This window comes from Brachyhypopomus gauderio, chromosome 2 (genome assembly GCF_052324685.1).
Source record: "Brachyhypopomus gauderio isolate BG-103 chromosome 2, BGAUD_0.2, whole genome shotgun sequence".
Taxonomy (NCBI): domain Eukaryota; kingdom Metazoa; phylum Chordata; class Actinopteri; order Gymnotiformes; family Hypopomidae; genus Brachyhypopomus; species Brachyhypopomus gauderio.
The window spans coordinates 25659326-25682207 of record NC_135212.1 but is presented as its reverse complement, the minus strand read 5'-3'; the positions used below and the strand labels follow the sequence as shown (position 1 = coordinate 25682207).

The 22882-nt window shown below is 44.2% G+C and overlaps 1 protein-coding gene across 3 annotated transcripts in view; it reads right to left on the bottom strand.

Moving 5' to 3' along the window:
- Positions 1-2251: 2251 nt before the first annotated feature.
- hipk3b (homeodomain interacting protein kinase 3b) overlaps positions 2252-22882 on the bottom strand; it is a 37823-nt gene continuing 17192 nt past the window's right edge. Inside the window, exons 3-16 of one of the 3 annotated variants that reach the window (XM_076992462.1) lie at positions 17038-17161; positions 13546-13665; positions 13333-13419; positions 12790-12974; positions 12436-12592; positions 10571-10688; positions 10293-10414; positions 10074-10198; positions 9714-9881; positions 9124-9462; positions 7607-7753; positions 7152-7387; positions 3131-3267; positions 2252-2991 (exon numbers count right to left, since the gene is read on the bottom strand). In XM_076992462.1, coding sequence (XP_076848577.1) covers positions 2503-2991; positions 3131-3267; positions 7152-7387; positions 7607-7753; positions 9124-9462; positions 9714-9881; positions 10074-10198; positions 10293-10414; positions 10571-10688; positions 12436-12592; positions 12790-12974; positions 13333-13419; positions 13546-13665; positions 17038-17161 — 2554 coding nt within the window. In that variant the 3' untranslated portion in view covers positions 2252-2502. Of the gene's footprint in view, positions 2992-3130; positions 3268-5436; positions 6771-7151; positions 7388-7606; positions 7754-9123; positions 9463-9713; positions 9882-10073; positions 10199-10292; positions 10415-10570; positions 10689-12435; positions 12593-12789; positions 12975-13332; positions 13420-13545; positions 13666-17037; positions 17162-22882 lie in introns of those variants that run through there. The other 2 variants (XM_076992470.1, XM_076992480.1) reach the window with 2 other exon arrangements.

The following is a 22882-nucleotide window of genomic DNA, read 5'->3' as shown; positions in this document are numbered from 1 at the left end:
AATTCTGCAAGCTATTACCTTACTAGTGAACATGATATGGAAAAGTAAACAGGAGAATTACATTACGTCGACACATCCGTTATAAAAGCAGTGATGAGTTGGAACGGTTAATGAAGTAAAATACTGATGTAAAACACCAACCCACAAAACAGGAACAAACGCAACTCATCATCAGCAATACAGTAGTTACACTGACACTCCAAACATGTAAGCAAATCTATTAAACCAAAAAACCACTTCTATTTCAGATAATAGAGAACTATACAAAATGCAGATATAAACTAAGAAAAAACAAAATCACCTAATTTCACAGCTATCCGAAGTGGCGATCATTATTTAGCAGCTTATCTAGGATACATTCAAGATAGATGATGCGTCTTATTACTTGCTCAAAAAGCTAAACATAACCTAAGCCATATTTCAAATACAATTTTGAAATTTACCCCATGACTATAATTACTACAGTATATGTGAGGTCTATGCAGGGAGAGTAGCTACCTTGCTCAGAAAATGAATTACAGTCTTTGGTGCTGTACAAGCAACTTCATTTTGAAAGTAAAGACAAAAAAAAAAAAAAACAACTAGCAAAATGAATGAAGGAGTAGAAAGCACAAAGCATACATATTATCTCCCTGACGGAATGTATAAAATAAGCAGTCGACACCAATAGGCATTGAACAAATTACATAATACAGAGAATGAAATAGAAAAAACACACATAAAACCATTTCACACATGCATAAATGAGAAGATTGCACACAAAAACCTCACCTTGTCAAGCTTCAGTACTAAATAGACTAGCTCTATTATATATACTCTGTGTATGTGTGTGTATATATACATGTGTATGTGTGTATATATAATATATATATGCACACACACACACCTCTCTCACACACACACACACACACACACACACACACACACACACACACACACACACACACACACACACACACACACACACACACACACACACACACACACACACACACACACACACACACACACACACACACACACACACACAATACTGCATGGTCAGTTCAGGCTAAGATGAATCCAAACCATGAATCAAAGGCCTATTTGCATTTTTATCTTTGTCTAGTCAAAGCCACGCCCACCACATTTCTACACATCTAGAATAAAATCAACCCAGTCAAAAAAAAATAAAAAAAAATAAAAAATCAGAAAATCAACGACTATTTAGATTGTATTGCAGTTTCATTAAACAGTACAAATACTGTTAGTAGTAAGAGGCATTACTAAATAGAAATTGATTATCAAACATTAAGCAGAATCCAATGCTGTTTGTACACTAGTTCAATCGGGGAAATAAACAAAAACGAATATTGAAATTGAACAGCAAGCACTTGCTACAGCAGAAGCATGCTGTTGTTATCAGAACACAGTAATAGTCTACTTCTCCAATACACACTGGATTAAAAAATAAGCACTGGTCTATTTTGCAGTGCATTATATCCATGCCAATTTTTTGCATGAAAGCATATACCTGTGCGTGTACATAATACATACACACGCGCACACACACCGACAATGCATGGACTGATATGAATTTCAAGTGCTGTAGTCCAATACATTTTAACATATTTATACATATCTATATATATATATATATATATATATATATATATATAAACTAATATATGAGAGAGAGAGAGAAAGAGACGAATTAATAGATGGATTAATATGTAAGTAGTAACATCAACAACCTCAAATATTTAAGGCACTATGGCTGGGGACAAGTTTAAACAATGCAGCGTGTCATGACAGTAACATTAAGAGCAACATCTAGGCATCTCTTCAACATCTGCAGCTCATGCAAGAACACATGCACCGTGAGTAACGTCCACTTCTCTAATCTGATTAAGTGACTCAACACTGAAAACATCAATGACACCAGGAAAGGTACAAATACTTGAAACGCACAGAACAACCACAACAGGGACACGTGTGCATGGTGGCCAAGGCCAGGACACTGGGGCCACTTTACAAACCAAGATGTGTCTTGCACAAGTTACAAGGCATTATAGAAAAATAGATCAGGGCCAAAGGATCATTGTGTGAATTTTTGTCTTTTCGGCACCTTCTGTTATTGTTAGCCTGTTTTGAGGAGCACTCATTTGAAAATCTGATGTGAAGATGTACAAAATGTGCAAAACACACTACGTTTTTCCTTTAACCATCCGCTTATTATTTCCATACATGCTTTTTCTATGCTTTCTGTGTCAACTTGCCAAATACCTTCAATATATTCTTTTTTTTATTCATTTTTTTTTTTTGTTAAAGCTCAAAGTTCAATTGCACTCGTGTTTATATGATTCAGAAAAATAGTTTGCTTTCTCTCTTGTGCCATGGCTTTGGGTATGAAAACCAGATGGTCTGTGGTTCCTATGAGGGGTCCAGCTTTAGGTCCAAGGTCCAAAGCTAGGATACTGGTATAGGCAGGCTGTCCCCTTTGAGTAGGCCAAGAAACAGGCCTTAGATGTATGGGTACTGACTGAGTTTGGTGGGGCTGAGGGGGAAGCCTGCGTATGCAGGTGAGGCTATGTAGGAATGGGGGGGGAAGAGGGGCTTGAACTGGCCCTGGGGGTGGAGGGTGGGGGAGGGGAGCAGGCGGGGGTTGAGACCCACAGTGACCTGGTGCACCAAGTGGCCAGCCGGATGGGACAGGCCGTAGGCCGGTTGAAGAACGTGGCTCCGCGTGGCTCCAGGGGATGCTAGGAGGTGCGCCATAGGGGCGGCCGTCACCAGAGGGCCTGACGGGGGGTAAGAGAGCAGGGTGTGCTGGGCATGAGCGTGGGGGTGGACGCCCAGGTGCGGAGGGGCGGGGTGGGCTGTAGTGTGGGTGGGGCTTCCGTGTGGTAATGTGAAGGTGTGGCCATGTACTGTGGGCGGGATGAAGGCCTGAGGTCGGCGGTGGCTGTAGTTGCCATTCCACTCTTGGTGGGAGGAGCTGTAATGCTGGACCTTCAGAGAAGTGGGGGTGAATTAAAACAAGGGCAGTTCCAACACTGAAGGGCTGAACTCATGACATTAGTTTAAATGAGATGCACCATCACAGGAAACTTTTTAAGACCTTAACGTCACTGCAGAGCTCAGAACCCACCTGTCCAAAAGCAGGAGGGACCTGCTGCGGCTGCTGGGGCGCGAGGGTGACCTTCTGCTGCCTGTTCAGCATGGCCGTGGGGGCGTGCTGCCCCTGTCTGCCTGGACCCGCACGCCCTCTGGACAGGTATGAGGACTCTATCAGAGCGGAGAGGGAAGAGTTAATATACACACACACACACACACACACACACACACACACACACACAGACAGACAGACAGACAGACAGACATGAAGCTTCAGGTAAGCAGCATGTCCTGCTTTACACTTCTGCTTTTGTGCAAGTGTGTGTGTGCTACAGTGCATTCCTATAATGCAGTTATAGTTAGTGCATGTCCTAACAATAATAACTATATATTAAGCTTTGGGCTTTTGGACTATATATATATATTCTTTATATATATATATATATATATATATATATATATATATATATATATATATATATATATATATATATATATATATATATATATATATTATATACACAGTTGTGATCAAATTTATTCAACCCCCAATGCTGCGAAGGGTTTTATGGAATTCAGTGCACATTTGTAATTGTGTTCATAATGAAATCTTACAAGGACTTGTTAAAGAACTAAAAGCAACTAAGATAGCATCAATTTTTTTTGTCATAAAGTATTAAATGGCCTTTTTGTGATTTCTTCATTGACACAATTATTCAACCCCTTTACGACTACCACTCCTAAGAACAGAGGTTCATTCCAGTGTTTTCCATCAGGTATTGAAAACATCTGTGGATGTCAACGAGCAGCAATCAAGCATGATAAGCACCAATTAGGCAGATTTAAAAGGACTGTGATACTCAGCTCCTTCTAGACATCTACTGGTGTGTTTCCAAGCATGGTGAAGGCAAGAGAATGGTCCCAGAAGACAAGAGAAGAGGTTATTGCTCTTCACAAGAATGGCAATGGATATAAAAAGATTGCAAAGTTGTTAAATATTCCAAGAGACACTATCGGAAGTATCATTCGCAAGTTCAAGTTAAAGGGCACAGTGGAAACGTTACCTGGTCATGGCAGAAAGAAGATCCTGACCGCGACTGCTGTGCGCTACCTGAAGCGTAATGTGGAGAAAAATCCCTGCGTGACTGCTAAGGAACTGAAAAAAGACCTGTCAGATGTGGGCACTGAAGTTTCAGCTCAGACAATAAGGCGCGCACTGCATAACGAAGACCTCCATGCCAGAACGCCCAGACGCACCCCCTTGCTGACTCCAAAGAACAAGAAAAGTCGACTGCAGTATGCCAAAAGTCATGTGGACAAGCCACAAAGGTTTTGGGACAGTGTACTGTGGTCAGATGAAACTAAATTAGAACTGTTTGGGACAATGGACCAGCGCTATGTTTGGAGAAGGAAGAACCAGGCTTATGAACAAAAGAACACCTTGCCTACTGTGAAGCATGGCGGGGGGTCAATTATGCTTTGGGGCTGTTTTGCTTCTAATGGTACAGGAAAGCTTTAACGTGTGCAGGGTACCATGAATTCCCTTCAGTACCAGGAGATCTTGGAGGAAAATGTGATGGAGTCAGTCACAAACCTGCGGCTTGGGAGACGTTGGACCTTCCAACAGGACAATGATCCGAAGCACACATCCAAGTCCACTAGAGCATGGTTGAACATGAAAGGCTGGAACATTCTAGAGTGGCCATCGCAATCACCAGACTTGAATCCAATTGAGAACCTCTGGTGGGACCTAAAGAAGGCAGTTGCAGTGCGCAAGCCTAAGAATGTGACTGAACTGGAGGCTTTTGCCCATGAAGAATGGGCTAAGATACCCATAGGTCGCTGCAAGACACTTGTGTCAAGCTATGCTTCACGCTTGAAAGCTGTCATAACTGGAAAAGGATGTTGTACTAAGTACTAAAAAATAATGTCACTAGGGGGTTGAATAAAACTGATAATGATGTGAGCACAGTAAAGACATTTGTGGTTATTCCATCATAAATATTATGTTATGTTTGTCTAATTTATAAGTGCCTCTTTGATATAATTGTAAATAAGATGACTGAAATGATCAAAATCAATGTCAAACTGGCCAAAACACTTTATTTCAGTGGGGGTTGAATAAATTTGATCACAACTGTATATATATATATATATATATATATATATATATATATATATATATATATATATATATATATATATATATATATATATATATATATATATACATACAGTTGTGATCAAATTACCAAAATTACCAAAAAATAATAATAATTACAGTAAATAAAAGATCCACATGACTAAAGTGTTTTTTTAAACAAAATAAACAAATATGCTCATCCAGATCAGATCTAAGTCATCAAGCCAAGAGATAGTTAAGATTGTTATATATATCAATATTGATATTCTTTATATAAAGCTACAGGTGCCGCCAACATCTAAAAATATAAAATTCAAAGCCAGAATAGTGCACAGCTAAGCTGCCAAGTGTGAATTAGATATGTACATGAGTTAAAGAAGCTGAAAGGTGTTTTTAATAAAAAGCACAAGGTACAAGATGTGTTCTACATATTAAAGCCAGCTTTGAACTTGAATAAAAAAGGAAAAGAATCTTCACAAAAGTGACAGAAAAGGGAATCACGAATGAACAGTAGGGAAAGATTTACACAATTTTCCCACTTAGCCTAAATGTAGTCAAGTTATTAAGACATTTGATGCCAACTGTTTGCATTAGAGGTGTCAGTCTACATATCTAAAATGTAATAAAATCTTACCCCCAAATCTTTAAAGAAAAACATGCTTAACAGTGTTGAGATACGCCAAGACTATTTCATCATCATCTGAATAACTTTCTACTACAATTCTGCCATTAATCTTCAGAAAGTCAGGGTACGAAAGGACTGTAATTATGTGGTATGGCCTAAGAAGCGATTCCAGTTTACTAGGTTAACTAGTCTTCACAACAAACCAACTATGCAGAGGTGTTGTTGATTTTCATAGATAACAAAGCCATACTGTGTCCTAACCCACAGCATCAAGTCTAGGAGACCCAGGGATACCATTTGAGACAAATGTGTAAAGATGTGTGTGAAAAGATTTGTGTCTGTAAATATTTTACAGAAAAGATATTAAACATCAGAATTTCATTACAAGACAGCAACATACACAATATACATCCACAACAAATTTGGGCTGATTGATTACAATCGGGACAAGTGGGAAATGGTGCTTTAATTTCCTGTCTGCGCTGTGACCAATCTCCACTCTGCCAAATTACTAATCAGAGGGTGAAGGGCAGCACATGGCACAGCTACGGTTCAAACCTGGATTCCAGCTGTTCAGGGTTCAAACACAACCAGTGCATAATGCACAACCTGATTAATCACTGCGATGAGTGGGATTAATCTGGTGTGACCGGAAAACCACATACCAGGAAAACAAACAGGAGTTTACGCAGGATGTATACAACTTGAGCTCAGACAAGATCAACTTCAAAAACCAGGAAGGCACAGGAGAAGGTAGAGAAGAAAGGAGCTAGGAGTGTTCACAGAAAGAGAGACACTGCACTCAGAAAGTCTAGTCAAGCAGAGTGAAGGTGTGGAGCCGTGCCCACAGTCACCTGTACGAGCTTCTTTGACCTACTATAGCTGCACGGTTCCGAGGCATGCCACCTGAAAACAGACATGAGCGGTGACCGCAAAGCTCGCCCACTGCACTACCCGAAATCTTCCCCGCCCGGTAACACCTTATTACCAGTTCTTTTCTAACCCAGAACTAACACACTACAGCTAACTATGTTCTCCTCAACATACTGTTCTGCTGGGCTATGGCAGATTAGAGGAACCAAACTCATTATGAAAGGTATCATCTTCTGCATATCTTCCTCGTTCAGGAAGACTTACAAGTCATGTGATTCATTTTCCATTGCCCCTTTTTACACTGCAGTTATATGCAGACAAATTTCAGACTGGCCAGTGATGGTAGTGCAACTGAAAGTGAATACCGCCCTCTTGAGATAATAATAAATAAAGTGCAGCTTTCTCTGCATTTACCTGTTCTGGCTAAGGGCTCATTGATGTTGTGCACCCTCATGGGTGGTACCACCATCGTCCTCACGGGCGGTTTGCCCAAGCCCGCCTCGGTGGTGCCGTGAGCCTTGCAGTTCTGATTCCCATCCGCCACGTAGCGGCCGCTCAGGAAAGGGCTATCGGCCGGCCTGGAGCAGTCAGAGGCGGGCGAGCCGTCCACCGTGTCACAGCCGCTCTCCCTGTCGTCATCGTCGGACATGCTGCACAGAGACGGGTGTAGAGCCCTGTCACACACGCGCTCAACACACGCGCCCCCCCTCTCCAACACCTGGAGGCTGAAGGTGCTGAGAAAGCCCTTCTGAGGGTTGACAGTGCCCCACCACAAAACCCACTGCTTTGTGGAGCATTATAAGAAAGGCCTGCACAGATGGGCGGGTCGGGACGACCGCACGTGTGTGTGTGTATGTGTGTCTGTGCACCTGTTGGGTCTCTTGCAGGGCGAGGCGCTGGACTGCACCGAGGCGGAGGAGCTGGTGCCGAGACTGGAGTCTGGGCTGCTGAGGGAGCACACTCGCTCCATGTTTAGGGTGCTCTGACACGCCTCGCATTCTGGACTGCCTTTGCACCTGCCACACACACACACACACACACACACACACACACACACACACACACACACACACATATATATATATATATATATATATATACAATCAAGTCAGACCTTCTAAACACTGGCTCTCCCAAAGGATGTGATGTAGGGGTGTGCGATATGACGATATAAAATCATGAATGGCGATGACGAGTGGAGAATCGCAGGCAATCTAGCAAATTAGAGAAATCGTATAGATCGCCTTTGCCAATCAGCGCAATGACTTTTTTTTTATGCTGGTTCCCGCCGATGCGGCAGACTGACCAATCACAGCGAACTGTGCGTCTTCCACGACTCCATGTTGTGTTTGTTGTAAAAACTAAAAGTGGACAACCATGGCTGAAAGCCAAACCGAGGAGCTGGTAATGAAGAGGAAATCCACCTCTGTAATATAGAATTGGTTCAGATTTTCTTCTACTGACCAAGACCAAACTTCAGCGATATGTAAGGTGTGCAAAGAACATGTAAAAATGTCCGATGCAGTACAACAAATTTATTCAATCACTTGAGACGTAGGCATCCCAAGGAATATGCCGAAAGTGAAACAAAGCGAGCAGCGGGGGCAGCCGCCTCACAAGCTGCGGCCTCGGTGGTTTATACTTTCGCGAGTGACTGTAGCGCGCGACTCCGCGTTCTTTACAGTGTTGTCCGAAACGATATGTGGTAGTATAAAGAAACACCCCTCGAAAAACAGGAAGGAACATTTACCTGACGAATTTTAATGTTGCTTTGTGTTTCAGGTTTGAAAAGTGCTGGAATTTAGGCTAAAGTACTTGAAAATGCTTGAAATTGTAACTACTTCATTTCACAACAAACAGCTGTCTGAATGAACAGTTCTCTTGTATTACGTTAACAAATACGAGCCTCTTGTAATTCCAGGACGAAACACGAGAGAACGTGAAGACGTTAAGATTGGGCGTTTTGAAAATAAACAACCATTAAATAATTTAGAATCATTGGGTATATGTATAAATATTTAACTTAAGTTTAACGTGCTGGGAAATATTGTATATTTAGTGCAATAGTGCACTTTATCAGTGTCACTCATTAAAATCTGCTTAGGAAGAAAGCGTTGTAGCCCCCCCCCCCCCCCCCTTTTTTTTTTTTGGATGGAATATCATGATAAAAAATCGAAATCGGGATTTTATGCAAAAAAATCGTGTTAAAAGTTTTTTTCCCATATCGCCCACCCCTAATGTGATGTACATCTTACAACACCACACTGTCAATTCACTACGTCACAGTTAACCAGTGCAGTCGTTGGACTTCTTTCAACGTCCTTAAGTCATTAGTGCACAGGTTAATGTAGGCACTGTGGTATTAAACTGGTAATATGACACTCACTCCAGCGAGTGCCTCTGGGCTCCACGCTCCTCTTCATCGTCCGTGTCACTGCTGATGGTGATCACACTACCGCTTGGGCTGGGCGTGTCCGCTATGGTAATAGCCTGCCTCTGCTTCTGAGACACGCCCAGCTCGTTCGGCTCTGGCTCCGCCTTACAGCACGCAGGCTCCTCCTCCTCCTCCTCCTGCACCGACTGTAACTCCGCCTCCACCACGCACTCTGTTGGTGGGCAGTGATCTTCCACTTCTGCCTCTTGCTCCAGGTTTTTCTCATTCTCGGTCATCTTTGGGGAGTGGCACGTGGAGGTCTGGGTGTTGGTGTTGTGTAAGAAGTTGCTCCTAAAAGGAGAGGGCGGCACTTGTGTTGATTGCTGCACATACTTGCAAATTTAGGATTTAAAAAAATAGGCAGCTGTTCAAGTTCATTTGGACAATTTAATATGGCACTAAAGGCTTAATGTTTTAAGATATACATGTAATATTACAGTCATGGGATAAAAACACACAAGGATACATATGTAAGGATAAGAGTGGTGGACAGGTTGAGTCTTTACGCCTGGCCTATGTTATGCATTAGTGCGAAGACTAACCTGTTTCCACAGAGTTTATTTCTCTTGTTAGCAGCTGGCTGAGGCCACACCACATGAGCGATGCCTATGCTAATTGGCTGGTGTGCAGACATGGTCAATTGGTTGGTTAGGAGTGGCTGGGGGTGGGGCATAATGGTGTTGTAATGGTTACCATGAGGACGAACTTTCCTGCAGAGCATGAGTGAGGAAAGAGAACAAAAGAAAGACAATTACAAAACTCTGAGGTTAAAAATAGATAAATAAAAACCACACCACCACCATGTCACTAAATGAGGTCAAAACTCCAAAACGGGCTGAAGTATGACAAACAGGATATGTACGATGGCCATAATGTGAACATACCGCCCTGCACCCACTCACCCCCAGTCTGCCAGTCTCTGTGGGCCCGCCACAGTGTCAGAGGCCAGTGTGGTTGACGGAGCCACATGGGTCACCTGCTGCCAGGCAGGTACCAGGATCTGCTGGGCCCGACTGGACCACGTCTGCTGTGAAGGAGACGAGGACGTGGCGAGATGACGTAAACACAACAAAACCAAGCGAGGCATCTTTGAAACGCTTGAGCATTTGATGTGTGTGTACCTGTGTGATGACCCCCGGTCTGATCTGTAGGGGTTGGATGGTTGGGGCCTGTGTAACCAGGGGTACCGTGTTCTCCATTCGCACAGAGAAGCCGACTGGCTTGCTCGGGTTTGTGGGGAGGCCTGTCAAATGAAGGAACTGGTGTGAACTATTGTACACCTGTACAATAGTACTGGTATTATACACCAGTACCAGTACCGGACTGGTAGGTGTGCTGATGAATGTATTTTATGAGTGAGCTTAAAACACACACTCCATCACAAATGTGCTGCACGCACCTTGTATGGTTGGGGGACAGAGGATCAGGGTTTGTTGGAAAGAGTCCCCAAACTGACCACTTCCAGTCTGTAGCGGGATGCCGGGATGCATGACTGATGGAGCAGATGGAGCTAAAGGCTGCACAGCGCGCGCGCACACACACACACACACACACACACACACACACACACACACACACATACACACACACACACATACACACATACACACATACCCCGTCATCTAGGTGCCGTTCAACAACAACACACTACTGACAGTCCGACAGAATTATTCTGGTGTCCACTGTGTTATGCTATGAAATCTTTCCTCTACAGTGCACTGTAATCAAATGACCCACAGAGGGCAACATTGCAATTGCAGACAATGTTTATACATGAGGAACACACGCACGCATGCACACGCACGCACAAAAATACACCTTCAGCTCAAAGTTCACTTACACCAGAATCTTCATTAATTTAACTTACTTTAAATCTACTGTTTTAATCATGCTTCCTATTTTAGATTTTATTGTGTTTGTTTCTTTTTTTATGTTTAAGTCTAACATTTTATTTTTACTGTTCTTATCTTTGCTCCCCCCCTTTAGATCTTATTTATTTTTATTATTTTATTTACTGTACTTTTTACATTCTATGTTCTTAGAATGTTCTTATATTTTTCTTTATATATGTGATTAATTTCTTATATCTATTGTTTTACATTTTTCTGTGTTTTCTTTTCATTTGTAAAGCACTTTGAATGACCGTTGTGTATGAAAGGTGCTATATAAATAAACTTGCCTTGCCTTGCCTTACCAGAGCAACACCAGAATAATCTGGATTATTGAATTAGGACCATTAAGCTTTGGCATCTTGAGTGAGATCAGGAAGGACCTGTGCAGACTGGCCTCTCTCAGTCATGTTGGAACAAAGCTCCTTTTCACCTGTGTGAACAACTGACCAGCCTTTTCCCATTTAAATCTTAACTAGAACCAATTACAATTTACAATCTGTGTAGGCAAAGGCAATTTAGGTGGGTCAGTCTGACGCAAAAGAGAGCACGTGGGCTCAACACCATCCACACACACTTAACCCAATAAACAAAACAATTGCTTTGAACTTTGAAAGCTTTAAAAAAAAAAAAAGAAAAAAAGAAACAGGATGAAGTTGATGCAATCAAGCTTTTAAAAGCAAGATGAAGTCGATTACCCAGGCTCTCATGAAACATTAACAATCTAGAGAAGGCGGCATAAAAGCAAAGACCTGTGTCTGCAGGAGGTCATTTCACTGAAGAGGCTCCAACACCCCCCCCCCCCCCCCCCCCCCTTTCCCTGACTCCTCTCCTTGGCAACCGAACGCTCTCCCTATGCTTCGCTGACGTCAGGCAGCGTTGTCACGACAACGACGCTGCCATGGAATAAGGTGACATTAGGCAGGTCTGGGGAAGGAACAATGACGTGGCGGTAAACGGGGCCGTTTGTGAGGGAGGATGTGAGGAGGAGGTGTGAGATGACAGCCCGTCCGGCACCGCTGACGCCTTCATCCAGCCGCATGTTACACAGAGGCTCGACCTCTGACCCAGCACACAGTGACGACGGTGATTTGTCCGCTTAAACAGGGCCAGTCCTGTTCTGACAAACACGCACTGCGTGCGTTAGGTGAAAGGCACGTCGTGTTTCAGGGTAAGCCGATGTTTATGGACCCTGTGTTTGCTTAACCAAACACAGGGGGAAGGCCAGAGCACTGCAACACCAAAGTAGTCTGGACGGCAGAAAAGCACGACAGCCACGGAAAGAGCCGAGAGTGGAACATCAAACACGTCGGTGGCCGATCACGTTTCACGAGGGTCCCCTCCCCCCCTGAGAGCGTGCCAGTGGCCCTCGTACCTGCGCGTGCACGGTGGCCATCTTGCTGAAGGGCACGGCGAGGCTGGGGGCCGGTGCGGCGATGGGCCGCGTGAACGGAGCCTTGTTGCGGTTGACAGGCTCGTACGTGCTGGGACGTGACAGACACGCATCCATGATGTGGAAACAGGATTTGACACTGCGAGCACAAGGAACAAGAGTGAGTGTTATTCTCTCTTTTGCTACTTTAAAGAAGAAACGAACCAGATCACATATATTTCAACACATCACGCGCACAATACTAGAGCGGAATTCATAAACTGAATCCTGCAATGTTTAAAAACTTCCAGATGACTTAAGATGAATGTCTGGTTTAATAAGATAATCAGTGCTCACTGGTTACTATGAGGAAAGTCCAGCAGGTGTTGCATGGTGACAAATGGATGATCAAGAGCCTCAGAGGGTACGACTCTCTTCTCCGCATCTATTAACAACATTTTCTTCAGCAAGACCACAAACTCTCCACGGTCCACCTTTTCTGCCAACAAGTCACTGCCTTCCAGATTCATCACTAGATTCACCTAGGAGGTAAAAGGAAAAGAAAGGTTGCATTTTGTTCCACCCACACAATTTTAAAGATTTCATACATAACTGACAGAAAATTAGCAAGATATTAAAATAACAACTGGATAGCTCGCTTGTGTAAGAAAGAGCAACAATTACAGCACAAACTTAAGGTAAGCATACATGACATGTTTATCAGTACCAAGAAACTTCCTCACTACTTTGTGGCATTATCAAGTTTACTTTCTGAGGAAGGAACGTTTCAACTTCCACAGAAGCCGCGGCTAGACAAAGATAGTGGTGTGTGAAGCCACCGTAAAACTGGCTTCATGTGGACATGCTTTAAGATGGGCTTCAGCGGCCAGCCATACGTACATGCGCAATATCATCCAAACTGCTGAAAATATACTTTCTGGCTTCTTTTGATTTCATTCCAGTTTCCGTTTCATGCTCCTCCGTTGACTGAGAAACAGAATAAAAACAGACATTGTACACATCGATTGTTGCTCATGAGCTAAGCCACCCGGATGGTGTATTTTTGGTATGGTGGTGTGTGTTCGGAGGGTGACCGTGAAGTCTCCAGCTCACTTTCAGTCTCCATGCTGCATAAGGGGAATCTGACTCTCTGAAGAAGAAGCGTGACGTCTTGGTGCCCACATTTAACAAGTGCTCCCCTGGCAGGCCCTGTGTCTGGGAAATGTAGCGAATCTGGGGAGGAGCGGAGGAAGAACAGCAGAGGGGAGAGGAGATGAAGAGAAGGAGAGAGGGCATTTCATTCTTATCCACTTTTTTTTCGCTTTTAAAAATGTTTTAGTGCAAATATACAAAATTTGTAGTGAATTCAGAAAAAGCTGAATATGGTGAGTAATTCATTTTAAACACTGAGAACTTTATACACACACGAAAATGTATGACAATTAAAATGTATGATTGCAGAAATCAGTAAATGTACACAATTGATGTCCTATGTGCAAGATGTACACATGTACGTAATAGTGCTTCTGTGTCCATGTTGTTGAAGCAATCAAGAGAAAGAAAAAGAAAGTGACAAAGAAAGAGAACAGACCGAGCCAAGAGAGAGAGAGAGAGAGGGAGTGAGAGAAAGATCGATCAAGATCGCCCTGACGTAAGCAGCGCCCTGGTGAGACAGAAATGCCTATTAGACACACAGTGCGATAGAAGAGCTCCAAAAGTAATATATTCACACTGGCATTTCAGGGCCTTGGTCAGATGACCCATGACCCCTAAATTCTACACTGTTATGACTCATGCCAGTAAAAACAAAAAGGACGTGGGGAAACGCAGAGCCATGAACAGGGCTGCAGTCCACAAAACCATGGAAACACAGTTGAGAATGAAGCTAGCCAAATACCCATCAACTCAGATCTCCAAAACCAGATGCCATAAAGTGACACGGTAATGCAAAATGGCCTAGTTATTATGCGAGGGCCTGGGGCTCTCCAGAAGCACAGGAATTCCCAATTAAATTCTCCATTAAAATGCCTGGGTCTCTTGGGACAACTGCACATCTTAATGCACTGAGTTCAGAGAAGCATCAACAACATTTTATAGGCAAAAAATAAACCTCTGCTGAGCTAATAGCCTGCCTGGCCCAACCAGTGCACAACTGACATATACGCACAAATGCACAGACATACAAGGCAACACAAACAGCCGCTGGGTGGCAACATTTAAACTTTTGACAAAATTTTTACCTCGTAATTTTGGCAAATGTTTTCTGACAATCGGTTCACATCAAACGTAAACCACAAAAAGCCGTCCCTGAAAACAGGGCGGCCAGGACGCTGGGCGGGGAGGAGGAACGGGCGGGAAAGGAGCATTCCCCACACCGATGTTTTGATTGGCGCTACGCGTACATGTTCAACAACAAGTAGCAAGGCCAGACAAGGGAGTGGGTTCATCGGCATTCCGATCTCTTACATCACCATCCTGCGAGTAAACGCCGCCTACCATCATAAACAGCTGAACGACAAGTTCAAAAGCACCTGATCTTTGAACAGCATGTGAGCGCAATATATCGCCCCTTTTAACACCCGAATCTCCAGCAGAGAGTTGTGCCGCCTGACTAGACCGTGTCTGTGCGTGCGTATAGGAAAGAGAAGTATGTTTATGAGACTGTGTGCATGAGCGCTTTACACGTTTGCGTCCCACAGGCCTGCGTTCGCAGAAAGGTGCGTCTGCGCAGAGATCCTGGAATAACAGCATAGCGAAGTCTGCTTGCAGGCCTGAACACGTAGATAGAGGGAGAAGCATGCGGCAGACAGCAATAAGAAGCCTGACGCGTCCCCGAACTCTCCCACACGCAAAACGCAGCCGCCACGCACAAACACGAAGAAAGCCCTGCGCACGGAAACATGCAGATGACGGCACATTCCTCAGACTAATTAGCCGCTTACTGTGCGGCTAAAACGTTGCTGTAAAACCCTGTTCTGCATGCCTGTGAGCCGAGAGGTGTTGCAGCCGGTCCTGTTAGGTGTTTGGCTCTGCTATAAATACATTCTGCTGCATGGGGTGGAACTGGAACCCCTACACCCACCCCCACGAAGGAGGAGCACAGAGGGGCGGTGGGGTTATCAGTAATGCCGTAGGTCAGAAATCCCACCATGGACACCCTGGGTCCTGGTCTGACACTTCACACCTCCATAGGTCAGGAGCCTTGCTAGGAAGATCAGACTTCACACATTAAATCAACATGTGTTTACTAACATGAACCACACAACAAGGGAGGTTTGGCTTTAATTTAAACAATCAGCAGGCTACAGAAATACTTGATTGATGTGTCACACGTCTAAAATAAAGATGAGAAATACCATAGGCTTTGAACCTAGGTTAGAATCTGTAGGTTTATATCTTCAGATGAGTGGAGTTAACTTCATAGGCACAAACCTATGTAGTACTCTGGAAACACTTTCATAAATGAATTAGTATGTGATATTCCTTATCTTTAGAAGCAATCACTGCACACATTTCAGGTAATGCACATTAACATGAAATGGTTCACCATGCTGCACTACAACTCAAATCTGCAGAGATCTGAATTCCTTTCTCTCCATCTTGCTCTTTAACAATTTACTTCTACATACTTCCTTCAGAAGTTTCAAAGCCCTGCGAATTTCTTTCCCAAGAAATGCAGGAGTTTTGTCCCCCAAGTATTAGCCCAGTATCAACCTGGGACGAGGATGGTATGAGGAATATGAAACTAATTTGATGTCTGGCAGTAAAAATATTTTGATCACTGTGGAGTGGGCTTAAGAGGCATTTTATAGCAGAGCTCAGGCGGGTATGTAGCGAGGGTGGGTGCTGCTGTGCTGGAGCAGCCGTGCTAAGAGCTGACGGCTCCCCCCGGCATGTCGGCATCCCAGCAGGTTTGGCAGAGATCTTCACCCCGCTCCCCCTCTCTGGGTTACTGGAGCTCCTCTTCCCCTGCCTTCCCCGGAAACAGCGTTCTAATCTGGGCCCGTCACTGCACATCCCTCTGCCTCCGTCTCATATGCACACATACTGACACACACAATGACTCTAAAAGAGTCCCCGCGGTGTCCCCAGGGGCCCCAAGCAGGAGGGGAGGGGCCCCAGAAGTCTCAAAAGTGAAGACACCACACTAAAAGCAGATGGAGTTAATGTATGCTCTGAATCCAAACAAGCATGGCCCAACACATTGCGTGCATGTCTACACTCCTATGATGTGCACGCACGCACGCACGCACGCACGCACGCACACGCACACACACACACACACACACACACACACACACACACACACACACACGCAGAGCAGTGCAAACTCTTCTGCAGACTTGAGACAACATACCACAGCTCAGTGAATAACAGATGACGTAGGACAGAGAAGACAGGGACATGTGAGAACTCACATCTGAGAGCTGATTTTGTGAGGAAGGCGAGGCCATCAGTTTGTGTTTGTACATATGCACCGACTCTGACACTCTGCAAAATGTCAAGGAGTGGTTTGAGGCCCTTGGTCCAAAGTTGGGTCGGCACATGGGCACAGGGCCGTGGGGAGTGCTGAAGTGGTCCAGCAGCCATGGTCAGGATAATTACCTGGTCATACTCCAGAGCCCCAGGGTAGAGGGGCCATCCCAGAAACAGCTCTGCTATCACACAGCCCAAAGACCACATGTCTATGGCTTCACAAAATGGCAGGCCCAAAATGATCTCTGGAGCCCTGTGGGAGAGAAACACAAACAAGAGGTACACAGTTAGCCAAACACCACATATTGATTTTCTTTTACTGAGAAAGAAGAAACAAACCTCTGAAGAAAGTATGCCAACAAGACCGCACATGACGTGTGGGGGAGTGTCCCGGGATGTTCAAGTAGTTTCCACGGGGTGGCAAGACACAACAGAGCCATGTAGCACAACCCGGTACAACTGCACTGTCACATTCACAATGACGGCCGAGTCGCACCGAGGGAAGTGAGTGTGCAGATGGCTGACTGGGTCAAAGTGAATCAGGCTGTTGTTTGGATGACGTTAGATGAGCTCGTCTATGCTGGCTTAAGGTCACTTTGTTCCAGTAACATCAGGACATGTGTCAAGGGTAACCCAGGGCAACCATTTACAGCAGGGTCTATTGGTTTGCGTCAACGTTTACCGTCAGGCAGGAAATCGCAGGGGTTACACTGCACTAGACACGGGGTGGTGAGTCTGATGAGGAACAGCATGCGGGGGGTGGGTCACGTGAGCTGCTCCAGTCGTTTCGCTGGCCAGACTGCCCCGCGTGACTCGGGTTACATGCGGGTGTCGCATTACTGCTGTAACTGCGAGCTGAAAGCGGTTCTCCAATGGAGCTCCATTTCTGAAGCACAGCACGGCAGGCAGCGCCCAAGCACACGCACGTCTGCCACGCCCCAGAGGAAGACCGAGCACACGCACGTCTGCCACGCCCCAGAGGAAGTCCGAGCACACGCACGTCTGCCACGCCCCAGAGGAAGTCCGAGCACACGCACGTCTGCCACGCCCCAGAGGAAGTCCGAGCACACGCATGTCTGCCACGCCCCAGAGGGAGACCGAGCGCACGCACGTCTGCCACGCCCCAGAGGGAGACCGAGCGCACACACACACACACACACACACGTCTGCCACGCCCCAGAGGAAAACTGAGCATAAGAAAACAGAATTGCAGCCCTTGTGAGGCATTTACTCAAGCTGCATGAGTAAGAGGGGGCCGCTGAGGCCGCCTTCACACATGGCCGAGCCCCGCCTCCAGTCCCGCCTCCAGCCCCGCCTCCAGCAGCATGGCTGAGCTCCTCAGCGACTTGGCCCTGCACCCATGGCACCAGAATTTGCAAGTTCTTGTTTCTTCATACACTAGGACAGCAGAGGCGCCTCTGGAGTGAGAGTGCAAAGACTGCACAGCAATGAAAATGTCAGCAGACAGGATGACACGCAGAAATGACAAGACTTGTGGATGCTACACACAGGCTATACACACAAACTTCCAGCAGACCAGATGAGTTTTAGCTCAGCACTAAACACAACAGGGCAAAGAAAATACTGAACTAGTTAAAATATTAAAACAAAATATATGACTAGGAGTTCCTCAATTTTTTTATGATGATGAGATCCACAGTGACTGCATGGGAAGGATGTGTGTGTGTGTGTGTGTATGAGAGGTAGAGAGAGACAGGGACGGACAGACAGACAGACAGACAGACAGACAGACAGACAGAATAGGCCAAGGGGGACATCAGATTCCTACTTGTTTGTACGTACTGTACTACAGCTCTCCTTCCAAAAACAGAGGCCATTTCTTAGAGAACCAGACTGGGCCGAGAGCTTGAACACAAGGGACAGAACTTCCCTTCTGTCCTTCAGCAGGAATTGAATCTTGTTAGTCGTGAGGACTCACTAATGTGTGTGAGTTGGATATATGCATGGATCAGAATGAATCAGTGGCTGCTTGTGTCCGGTCTGTGTGTGTGTGTGTGTGTGTGTATTACGCACTGATATAAGAAAGACAGACACAGAATACATAGGACAGTGTGAATGAAATTGAGAAAACTGCAAAAGAAAATGGCCTGTTCTGTTTCTCAGAGACGTCCAGGGACGTTGCCCATATTTGTTCCAGCACTGACACAGCTCAGTTAATGCCATCAGGATGGAGTGATATCAATGAAAGCTATTGAGACATGGAAGAGTGATTAGATCTGTGGTACTCTATACCTTTGAGACAAGTAAAATAATTACATAACAGACTCATCTTTGGGAAAAAGAACTACATCACATTTTCCTGATCAACATAACATAATTCAACATAATGAGTCAAAATATCTTAAGGCATTACATTTTTTCTATGACAAAAAGCTAAAATTCCTACTGCCATATCTTCTACATATTTTTCTACCGTTACCAAGGTGAAAAATAAACCAGCATGGTGGACATAACAATGCAGAGGTTTAGAATACTTCACATGCCTTTCCAAATGTTATGCAACACAGACAACAGTTCAACACAGGCCCCATCTCAGCACAGGCACTGCCAGGAATCCAGCCATTGTGGCCCCGCAGAACCCGTGTGAAATATGAACTACTACAGCGATGCAGGGACAATTAATGATGCCTTGTCCAGAGATGAAATGGCCAACACAACTCACTTTCTGACTGTATGAGGCATTCGCTGCATTGGGTTGCAAGCAGGCCTGCACTCTGTTGTTGTTTTTGTGTCTCTTTGAGAAGCTGACCCATGGAAACTGGGAAACCTTTCTGAATTATTCCATGGAGTACACTGCCTAACTGGAGGAACACATCACTTAAGGGTTGTTCATTAAACACTAATGCAAGTCGAAGGTTATTTCTGTGGAGACTGTTGCAAAAAATACATGGAAAAAAATGCACTTGGATCAACGGATAACACCACAGTTTGTCTTAATTCAAATGGATCGTGAATTGCCACTGAACAAAAAAATTTACTCAAAATTTAAGTGATTTCTGATGGTATCCAAAAAAAAAAACAGAAAAAAACCAGAACCCCAGTCTAACGCAGAAGCACCCCTCTGCCAATATATGTTACAGCTAAAATAATTCTGAAGTTGAAATGCCTTAAATTGTGCTACTATTATATAACAGAATTCAGACCATTGGCAAAAGGAGATTTACTGTGGACCCAAACGAGTTCAGATTTCAAAACAAATAACTAAGCACTTATGAAATTCCTGGATCTGAGATTTACAACCCAAACATCCTACCAAAACCATTCTTTAAGAAAAGCATGAACTGTAGATTGAAGGCAAGCAAGTGTTTACACAGTGGAGCAGCCTGTACAGGGTGACAGCGTGTCTCTAGTGCTGCTGTGTTCCAGAGCGGCTGGTCCAGGGTCAGCCAGAGGTGCCTCATCTCAGAGGGGAATTTCCTCTTAAATTTGTCAGACTTTGTGACACCAGGAAAAACAATTTCTAGAGACTGACAAAGAGGTGCTGTTGAATAGATCACAGTTACAGGTTTGAGTGCAGACAATCTCCAACAACAGATCACCATTATTATTATCATAACTGATTATTATTATTATTATTATTATTATTATTATCCAATCAGAATTAAGTAACCAACTGAAACATTTTAATATAAAATGTTATCATATATGTTGATATATTCTCATACCAACTATGCTTTGTTAGTGCCAAAGTATATGACAGACGTTACAACCATGTCCAGAGGAAAGAGCTGTAAACTATGTATGTGGAAACTGTTGTAAAGGTTGTATTGTTGGTATTGTACACACACACACAAACTAATATATATACACACACACACACACACACACACACACACAGTGCTGCTTGCTAGTTTGTGAACCACCCAAAGATGGTAATTATTTTCTTTAAAAAAATAATAATAATAATTTTATTAAATGAACATCCAAATTTCAATTTGTAAAGCAGACTTTATAAATAAGGGACACAGAAAACGACAAACATTTTTATTACTTATTTAACAAAAGTAATTTCTCTCTGCAAAAAACTGAAAATCTGCCAAGTGCAAAAGTATGTGAACTCTTAGTTGGTGGCTTGTGGCACCTCCTTTTGCAGCCATTACTTCAACCAGATCTGTAAATACAAATGACTCTTGCATTCGCTTTTGGGGATTATTGTTGGAGGAACATCTGGCATGTGCCGCCCCCTTCAGATCTTGCCACAGCATTTCTATGGGTTTGAGGTCCGGACTTTGAGTGCAAATCTTTCTCTTAAGCCATTCCTTGGTAGTTTTGCTGGAATGCTTTGGGTCGTAGTCTTGTTGCATTATCCATTTCTGCTTCAACTCCCTGACTGGCGGCAGGAGATTCTGGTCAAGAATTGGTTGATAGGCCTGTGAACTGATGGTTCCACGGATAATATTGGTCATCCAGGTGCAGGATGAAGAGAAGCAGACCTTCACATTTCCACCACCATGCTTCACTGTTGGGAGGAGGTTCTTCCATGTATATGCAGTTTTTTTTTCTTCACCAAACATTGCACCTGTAATTGTGGCCAAATAATAAAATTCTGGACTCATTTGTCCAGAGAATGGACTTCCAGAAAGCCTCTGGTTTGTCCATGTGCTCTCTGGCAAAGTTTAAATGGACAACTTTGTACTTTTTTTTTAACAGAGGCTTCCTTCTAGCAACTCTCCCATGAATGTCATGTCTATTGATTTTTTGCCCCGACTGTAGGTGCTTCTTGATGCAAGTTTTAATGGCCGTCCACTTCTGGGCAGAGTTGCAGTGATGCTGAGTGCTCTCCATTTGTAAAGGATTTATTTTACAGTGGATGGAAGGAGCTGGAATCTTTTTGAGCATGTTCTTATAGCTTTCCCCAGACTGATGGGCTGTCACCACCTTCTTCCTGATGTCCTCAGATGTCCCCTTTCCTCTCAGCATTGTTGATCTGTGTGCTTTATGCCTTGGCACAACAGTGGTTTCCTCTCCCTTTTAATCAGTGTGGCTCAAATCGTTTCCCAAGGATGTCTCATTTGATTGGTCTGCTTAACTGATTACTTGAGCACTCACACGTGTTTACATTAGGAGATTTAAATGCAATTTTTTACAATTAACAACATGCATTTAGTCAGGTGACAACACAAAACTACACCGACTCCCGTACTCCAACCGCAACACAAAACTACACCGACTCCCGTACTCCAGCCGCAACACAAAACTACACCGACTCCCGTACTCCAGCCGCAACACAAAACTACACCGACTCCCGTACTCCAGCCGCAACACAAAACTACACCGACTCCCGTACTCCAACCACCACACAAAACTGATCACTATCTACCACATTTACACCATATGTGGTACAAACTGTACAATGAGACCCACGCAAAAGGTAACAGGCGCAAAGTGAGGACCCCAAGGCTGGCTGCTCTTCTCATCTGGGTCGAGCCTTTTAAAGACCAGACGACTAAGGAACAATTAAAGAACGGGGTGGAATCCTACAGGTGGAGGGAAAACCTGACACTGGATCTAGAACACGCGCGTGCGCACACATGCAAATGCACAGCACAGCATACACCCTTCACACCTCTACCTTGGGCTTAAGTCAGCATATAGACGCAAAGTGCTGAGCATAGCACTGGAACACTACAGTGTCCAAAATGAGCATGGGCAGAGTGCCCAGGATGGGAACAGGCAGAAATGCCCTCCATCACCGTAGTAACCGGATGCTGGACTCTCCTTCTGTACTATGCATGAAGAATATGTTGTTCTTGACACAAACATAGAAAATGGTCAGGCAGTAATGTTTTTTTTGTGGTCAGACAGCAAGTTTGCTCATACAGTGCCTTATGTTAACATTAGCAACATGTTCATAAAGTGGCTTTGTAAAAATAACCACCTCTGTCAGAACATGCAAGTAAATAATGTTATAATAGGGAACAATACACTCATGAAGAGATGATGAACAGGTTAA